Genomic DNA, 9,428 nt, shown 5'->3' on the forward strand with positions numbered 1-9,428 from the left:
GAATACTTTTTATTTTCTTCTCCGAGGCTATGGGTCCCCACATTGGCACCAGAGGTGGTACCCTCACAAACTTTAATATATAAATATATATACTGTATATATATTTATATGTGTGTGTGCAGAAATATTAACACAATTAACATCGTGTAGTGTACTCTATATATCAAAATATATTACTTTGAAAACCGTATCAGTCACTAAACAAAAAATTGGGCTACTCTTATTACAAATTCGCTACTTTTAGACCGTCAGCTCGCTACTTTTAGACCGCCAGCGCGCTACTTTTAGCAACTTGGATGTGGCAACGGTGTGGGTGTCGCGGGAGGTGTTGTTGACATGCGTGAGGGAGGCAGCAGCCTATCTCTGGCAGGTGTTGGGAGCCACCACCTGGCATGTGACCTCCACACCTCACACCATGTACCGGACCATCGCCGGTTGCTCCATTATTCTTATTTTACCAATGCTTCTTGGCGTCAACGATGGCGTCGAGGAGAAGATGTGTGAGTAGCTTGGAGGAGGTGGCCCTCGACGCCTCTTCTCCTCTAGTTAGTCTGTATTATTTGTACATTTATTAGCATATTACGAGCCTATCGCTAGGAATACATTTCATTTTGACATTGCTAGAGTGAGACTAAATCTATGTAAATACGCCATGGAAGTACAGGGACCTAATATATTTCTAATGTAAAAAATTGTCTAACTTATAATTTAATAGTTACCCTGTACATTGAAGTGCCTAATTTAATCACTATAGCATCCCATCTTGTGCTACTAACTCGCCAATTGCTTTAAAATCTAGCAATACAACTATATAATTTATCAATAATACAGATAGACAACATTAACATCAGTAATAAAAATGATGGCAAGTTTCTTGGCCTATTCCTAGACAAGAGACTCAACTTCAGCACCCACATTCAACACATAACTAAGAAAGTCTCTAAGACAGTTGGTATACTCTCCAAAATCAGATATTATGTTCCTAACTCTGCTCTCCTCTCACTATATTATGCACTAATCTACCCCTATCTTAATTATGGTATCTGTGCATGGGGGTCTACCACTGCAAACCACCTTAAGCCCATCATCACACAGCAAAAATCTGCTATCAGAATAATAACTAACTCTGCTTTCAGACAACACTCAGCTCCCTTGTTTAAATCTCTAAACTTGCTAAATATTAACTCCCTCCACACATTCTCTTGTGTCAACTACATTTACAAAACCCTGTTCTTAAATGCAAACCATGCTCTGAAACTCTCCCTGGACAGATGTAATAGGACCCATTATCACCACACCAGAAATAAATATCTCTTTGATATCCCCAGGGTCAAACTTAATCTGTGTAAACACTATGCAAATTAAGGGACCTAGTCTATGGAACTCACTCCCTAGTGAATTGAAAAACTGTAAAACTTTTGCCTTATTTAAAAGCAAAACCAAAAAGTACCTAACTTCATCTATTTAGTTTCCTACACTGAGCTTTAAATTTGCTCTGTACCTAGTGGTACCCAATCTCATAATTTTTATGTAATATCAAACAACCTTATCATTGTGTTCATTGCTGTCTTCTTTTATGTGCTAGCCATATGCTGTATTGTGACTACCAATTTTTGTCAACTACCATTCAAGCTGTCATTGCAATCAATCTTATATTGTTTCTGCTGTATTGTGCCTACCAATTTGTTGTCAACAACCATTTTTAGCTGTCATTGCAATCAATCATAGCTACCTATGTGCTTTAATATACTGTACCTATAATTTTCTCTCATCTTTTTTTTTTTTCATTCCATGTAATCTGTTATCATTTTTTTGTCTATAAATTTTGCAAGTATTTACCTCCTTAAAATTTTCTTAGATTAAGGACCTGCCCGAAACGCTGCGCGTGCTAGTGGCTTTACAAGACTGTAATTACCATAATTGTATCCTCACATTCCTTATGTACATTCTTGTATATGCATAAATAAATAAATAAATAAATAAATATCACCGCTATTTGCCTGAATTTACACAAGGGTCACTATGTCTTGTGGCCTCGACAAGGACAGGAAGCCAGTGGCTTGTCTACGGTCCCCATTTGTTCTGATGATGTTACTGAGCTGGATTTTGAAATGCAGCAGTGTTTTGGCATTTACGGCCTTATCAGGGAGACAGTTATAGGTTTATGACCCCTTGGCTGAAAAAAGCATCTCTTGTTTTCCATCCTGCATTGAAACTTGCTCCTTGTTTGTGTCACATCTGACCCTTTGAAGAAGTGGTCTGGATCAATGTGCTGTAAAGTGCTTAGTATTTTAAGAGTTTCAAAGATCTGCTCTTATGTCTGGTTTGCAGTGTTAACATTGTGGCCCTCAACTGTTCCTGGTATGAGAGTTGACTTAGTACTGGGATGATTTTTGTTGCCCAGTGTTGAACTTTTTCAAAGCAGGAGAAAGTGCAGTTTGTATTGGCTGAGCAGTTTTCTAAGGCAACTACTTATCAGTCTGTTGCTGCTTTTCTGGACTTGATGTTATAGGCTATTGCAGCCCTGTTCTACAGTGAGTGGCACTGTTGCCAATGTTTCACTGTTTTACTAGGTAATTTTCAGACAGCTCATTTTGAGATTAGTTCCACATATCGTCCAGCTTTTGTCTCGGCTGGTGAGCCACTGATTCTTGGTCTCCAAGTCAAGCTTCTAGGTAATCTTACACTGCAGGCCTGGCAGTTCACAGGAGGGCACCTAACAGCTGGGTGGACAGCGCTTTGGATTTGTAGTCTTGAGGTTCCGGGTTGATCCCTGGTGGAGGTGGAGACAAATGGGCAAAATGTTTCTTTCACCCGAATGCCAATGTTACCTAGCAGTAAATAGGTACCTGGGAGTTAGACAGCTGCTATGGGCTGCTTTCTGGGGGGTGTGTAACAAAAAAGGAGGCCTGGTCGAGGACTAGGCCGCGGGGATGCTAAGCCTCGAAATCATCTTAAGATAACCTCAAGGCCTGCAGGCACTGCCAGTGCAGAGCTGAAGTAGTTGGCATCAGTGATTTACTCCCTCTTGGATTTTGAAGGGGTATAAGGGAGGAGGTTCATTTTCATGAATTGCTTTCCTTGACTTTTTTTAAAGTGAGCCTGGGGATTCAACCTCAATTGGTTTCAGGACTTCCCTGGTTGACACACATTAAGTAGAGCTGCATGGAACTTAGTAACAATTTCAAGCTTCTCTTGTGTCTGCCCTATTGTCTGCTGCTCCAGTCAAGTTGTTCATTCCTGTTTTGCATGATTCAGTTGTGAACTTTGATTCGGAAGCTTGTTCCTACTTGTTGTCTGTTTTCCTTTCTCTCCAGGAGTCAGCTTGGTCACTTTTGCTCTATTTTGTTATTCCATTCTCTTCTCTTATAGGTACTGTATTGTACTGTATATTGAAATGATAAAATAAGGTATTTTACTAACTGTAGTAGTATAAGGACAAAATAAACTCTAGGAAACCTCTGGAAGTTTAAAACTATTTTATGATAATACTGTATATAAAGAAGATATTGTACAACACCAGAAATATAACATTCTTTATGTACAGTGCTAATAAATAAGTACTGTACTGAATTATAATAATCATACATGACCATGTAAAAACTGAAGTTTTTAAAGTAATGCATTTTATTTTATTTCAGTTTCAAATGCAGTTTGGAATGAAGCTACAATATTTGATTTTATTGAAGATGATATCTTTTTTGAAGTCCTCTATCCTGAGGAGCTGAGCTACACTTATCGCCTGCGTCAAGCAAAAAATTTTGGGCTACCATTTGTAAGTTTTGGAAATCTTTTTGTTGTATAATTGAACTGTGTGTATACTAGATTTTTTAAATTGGGCTGCACATATTTTTCATGTTAAGTAATATTTAAATCAGTTATGATTATCGTTGTCCCACAATTTGAAGGTAGAATGGATCCCCAATATCTGAATTTGTTTCATCGGATTCTCACGTTATTCAGGCAAATTCCTAATTCTCAATCCCCCCCTTTAAAAGTGGAGCATGTTTGGTTAATGGGGTTCATCCTTAATGTCTGGGTGCTATTTGGTGTCTGACATGTATACAACATTCAAAAATGTAATGTTTTTCTACATATTGTATAACAGTACAGTAAAGTACTGTACATGTACAATAGTGCAGTTTCAGTTAGTTTAGTTCATTTATTATGCACCCCATACCCATCTTGTGGGCAGTAGTGGAAAGGGTTACAGAGGCACATAATGGGCTCGGGGACTGAACCCCACAATTCATTTAGCTAAGCAAGTTACAATCTTGATGAGCTAGTTACAAAATTCAGTACAAGTCGTCACGTCAACAATGGGTTTGAGATCGACCACAAGTACAGTTTCTAAATTAAGCAACTGACATATGTGGAGAGCTAGTGTCACAATTGATATGTTTGTCCTGCACACCGCCCTCCCCCCATCCAGTGGGGGGGCGGTGTGCAGGACAAACATATCAATTGTAGTGCAGTTTCATTTAAACAAAATTGGGTTCACTTAGTACATGTATAACAATAAATCTGAAAATAAAAACCTGCCAAAACATTTCTTGCTCTTTTGTTTGATGATCTAGATTTTCAGTTCAGACATCCAGAAGGACCAATTAGTCCGGATAATTGAGTTTTTTTAAGGCGCAATTTTGCAGTTGTAGTTTGGCGTTGGTGTGGTGAGTATGTTTTGGAGTAAGAGCTCTTCTGCAGTGGAGTTTTGGACTTACTATTGTGGTGAGGTGGTTGTAGTGTTGTTAGGTCAACCAATTCTCCTGTACCAATAATACAGTACACAAGAGACTTGTGATGCTTCAGTTTTGTTGTGCCTTTGAACTTTATGGTTATAGTTCTTGTCTCATAGTATAGTATCCAACGCAAATCATACTGAAATTTTCCCCATGTCTCTAGACTGGAAGGTTTATGTGATGATAGAACTTCTTGGGAAAATTTCTGTTGTGGCTATTTCCTGATCGATAACAAAGCTGTAGATTAGATAACAAGAAAAATATGCTTTAGACTTGTACGCAGAAAAAAGATAAGATAATTAATGCTTTGTGTCAACTCTTGAGGGTAATTTTAAGTGAAAACTGCCATTATTTTACAACTTCCCGAATCCCCAAAGCTTACGAAGAATGTAAGAACTCTTGTATATATAAATAAATAAAACAATAAATAGCATGCTCTACAGGTACATATTAGTTTCTTGGAGATAAAATGAGAAGGCCTGAACAATTGGAAAAACTGCTTGATAAGCTTTAGAAGAATTTTGTGGAGTTGGTAAAATATTGCCTGAAGTTGAACATTGTTTTGAAGACTTGGCTCATTGCTGATAATGCTTTGAAGTATTCTGTATACTTATACTATAACTTCCACCCTTGTGTTAGTGGCAATCATGAATAAGAATAGAATTGTTTCTAGAGGACTTAGTGGAACACATAAGGCACTGGAAGTAAAGCAAAATGAGTCCCACATGCAAATGCATGAGATGACCTTGAAGGGTGTGGTTAGCTTCTTCACATTAAGTAATGAAGTGGTCCTATGTGGTTAAGGAGATATAGATCAGGACAAAAGCCGTTTACCTTGAACCAGTATTTCCCATTCACTCCAACAGCTGTTATTACATCAGCACCTAGCTCATCAAACTGCTAAACATCTACTAACACATTAATGTTAACCGACAACCTGGGCAGTAGAGCTATGATTGCTTGGTATGATGCTGCCACAGATTCCTTCCACTGACAAGATGGAGGAGTCTGATCATGATGACCAATTATTAGTAAATTCCTCCAACAAACATTTCACCCTCATCCAGTGCCATCTCTTCCCCCATTTGAAAAATGGTCTCTTACAAAATTGGTGATTACTCGTATAGTGTGCATCTGAATGATTAGTTCGGTACCCCTTCCTCCACAACTGGAAATAAGTGTCTGTAGTTACTGTTCTTCAATCTTCCATACCAAACGCTTAGGTTTTTTTATTAATACAAACGATAGACATCCTTTTGTACACATTTTAATACCACAGTCACAGAATTTTTGTTGTACTGAATGATGCAAAATGCATGAGCTTTTGCTGCAAAGGAAAGTGTCTTATTTTATGTTTCAAACAAATGTAACTATTAGAATATACTATTGAATATACAGTACTACTTCCTTTGCATTTGGATTTCTGGTACATTAAGTTGAGTGGGAGTCCATTTTATTTTTAATTTTTGGCAAGGAAGCGACACAGTTTTTTATTTTTTTTATCAAAGTTTCTACCAAAATATTCAATGGTTTCTAATTGCTCTACATTTTCCAAAAACTCATTCCTCTTCAAAAATTGAAGGCCTACTGTACTTAAAGATTCTATTGGTCATATAATTGTACATATTTTGTTTTGGAGGTACACATGCATAGTTAGCTAAACTGTATTGTATAAAAAAACTAGCTTACAGGAAACATTTTCTTGTGTTTCATCATACTAGTACATGAGGAAATCAGTTATGTGATATATCTGAGAAAATCATTGGAGCAGTCCGTGGATCGAACCAGCATCCTGGGTAACCCCACACAATTTCTCTCCAGCGCCAGTGATTTTCCCTACCGAATAATACTTATATTTATAATCTGATACTATACTATATTTCCAGAAACGTGTATTTAAAAGAGTTCGGCTTGTGCTGGCTGATCCTTTGGAATGTTGCTCGGTGCCATATAATGCGCTAGAACTACAAGGAGCTGTTGCATTAGTATCAAGGGGGTGAGTCAGAAAGTTTTGTTGAGTAAATTCTGATATAAAAATTATTGCTTATTTACTGTAAAGGTTAATAACAAACTAGAAAGGTGATCAAATATTTATGAATTCTGGTTACCCTCCTAAGCCTGAATTTTTAAAATGTTAGGTCATCTGCAATTATACAAGTTTGTTTTCTAACATACATAGCCAAATAATAATAGTAATAATAATTGTGTTCATAAACTCTTTGATAGTATTTATCATAATAGCAAATGATGTACTGTACTGCTGGCTTGAAGACGTCGTCATGCTTGCCCTGACAAAAATCCCACAATAGGCTGTTGGTAATTATTTCATGGTACTATAGTTAATTTTATTTTGTGAATGCAAATGTTCCCTTATGTTTGTGCTCTATGGTTCTGCTAGATTTTATACCACATCTCATACTATGCCACAGCCTCTTAACTACAATAAAACAAAGCAATTCGATACTGCAAATCTATAGAAATAGAGAATTGGAAAAGCAGCCTGCATAACAATAGTAGAGTACTGAAAGGATCCTACCTCAATTTATGTACTGACCACAGTACAGTACAAGGATTGCAAATTGGGGAATAACACCATTTTGTCACAGATGTCAAAAGTATTTTATTCCATTGTTCGTGATACACATATCAGATGTTTCAAGATGAACACTTGTGAAGGACCATAAATGGAAGTTAGTTATTAAGCAATTGGTATATGTGTGTGATCTAACATCCTGACTTTTTTTTTTTAACAGATAATTCTGAGTAAGAATCTGATGTGGTTATAGTTTATTGTTTAACACTTTGAAACAAATTTTTTAACAGGAAAAAAGTTAATGCCCTAATTTAAGTGACATGGGGAAATAATCATGTAAAATTAACTATGCTCATAAACTCGGTTTGCTGGCAAGGCCCATATTGCATTTTGTCAAATTACGTGCCATATAAAATAATTCCTTTTATGCCATTTTGACATTTTTTAGGGAATGTTCATTTGTGAGTAAAGCAGTGAAAGCTGAAGAAGCTGGTGCACTTGCTGTTATCGTGATGGACAGCAATCCTGACAATGATGAGCTTTATATTGAGATGATCGATGATAATACCAACCGCGAACCAAAAATACCTGCTGCCTTTCTCTTGGGCAGAAGTGGGTAAGTTCTGCAGTGATGGCATAGTTTAATAAATCATTTAAAAATGATTTTTTTTTACCAAGAATTATTTCTTAGAAATTTGTTGTAACCTGTAGCACTTATTCAATACTGTATCTCTTGATACAATGTCTAATTTGTGATTGGTTGGGTTTTGTATAGCATTTTGTTTTATGAATTTGTCAGTTGTTTCCTTGTATGATGTACACTGATGTTACTTTTTATTTCAGGTATATGATAGTAAAAACCTTATCTAAAGCACACGAAGCAGCAGCTATTATCAACATCCCTGTCAATCTAACTTCAGTTCCTTTTCACAAACTGAATCAACCTCCATGGATAATCTGGTGATGTTCAGCTATATAGGCTAGTAAGTGATTGGTAATAGTACTATTGTCAGCTAAATAGTTTATTAATTTATTCCCTACAGATAGTTGGTTGTCCTGGAACCAATTTTCTGTGCTCATAAGTGCCTATTGAATCCTTCCCCATTTGCTCACAAGTGCCTGCAGTTGCAACAAAATTTGCAATATAATTTATTATTTACATTTTCTTTTGAAAAACAAATGCATATTAAATGCATTATGTTAGAGTATTGTTGATAAAAATGAAAATTAGAATGTGAATTCAGATTATTTGTTTAACCCTTAAATGGCTCAAATTGCTACCTACGATTACTGTTACCTCCTGTACTCTAATCTATCATTGTTTAAACTTTTTCACGTACACCACGATGTAGGACTTAATTACGCGAGCCATTTAAGGGTTAAGGTACAGGTATTACAATTTAGTACATAATGGTTAAATATCGTAAATATGAAAATATAAAGTTTGTTCGTAACATAAAAAGCGTTTTCTAATACCCTTAAAAGGTATAGTACGATAACCAAGCAACCTTGGCAAAATAGATTTGTTCCTTGTCTTATTTTAAATAGTATCCCTGTTTACTATTTAATGGTCTTTCAGTAATCAAAAAAGTTCTCCATTTCTCTGCTCTTTTCTTATAATCTACTTTCATACAATTTGGCTTTCCTTTAATGTTTCTATGGAGATTGTTATTTAGTCTGACATACATGTAGATGGTAGGCTATGTGGAACGTACACTGTACTTTTAGCACACATCTCTACTAGTTGATTACAATAGTTACCAAACGGTGTAGATAAACTCTAGGCCATATGTATAGATCGTTTACTTCTGAAATCAATCCATTATTATTACCCTTTCCTACTTTCACAAGGTGGGGAGGCATCAGCCCGGAAGAAAAAAAGGTGAATAACAGTGAAGGTTACACAATAGATAACTAATGAAAGCACAATATTACTTTGTGTAATTCACATTATATAGCATTGCTGATAAACCAAGCACAACCACCACTTGAGATTTTTAATGCTCATGTAATTTTTCACCTTTTATCTTCCCTCCACTTTTTTATAATGTCTATTGATCATTGGAATATTGTTATGTGGCATTTATGCTAATTTCTCTAAACTTGAGCTTTTAACCTACATTTTTCACCATAACCAGAAGATTATTCCAGGTAAT

The 9,428-nt window shown here is 36.2% G+C and overlaps 1 protein-coding gene across 1 annotated transcript; it reads left to right on the forward strand.

Annotated features, from left to right (window-relative positions):
* Positions 1-273: 273 nt before the first annotated feature.
* On the forward strand, positions 274-8,734 carry LOC138357109 (PRADC1-like protein). The gene is made up of 5 exons (XM_069313688.1): positions 274-500; positions 3,642-3,775; positions 6,626-6,735; positions 7,721-7,888; positions 8,116-8,734. The coding sequence occupies exons 1-5, from the start codon at positions 416-418 to the stop codon at positions 8,234-8,236; spliced, it is 618 nt and encodes a 205-aa protein (XP_069169789.1). The 5' UTR covers positions 274-415; the 3' UTR covers positions 8,237-8,734.
* Positions 8,735-9,428: the final 694 nt, after the last annotated feature.

The sequence above is a fragment of the Procambarus clarkii genome, chromosome 76 (genome assembly GCF_040958095.1).
Source record: "Procambarus clarkii isolate CNS0578487 chromosome 76, FALCON_Pclarkii_2.0, whole genome shotgun sequence".
Lineage (NCBI taxonomy): Eukaryota > Metazoa > Arthropoda > Malacostraca > Decapoda > Cambaridae > Procambarus > Procambarus clarkii.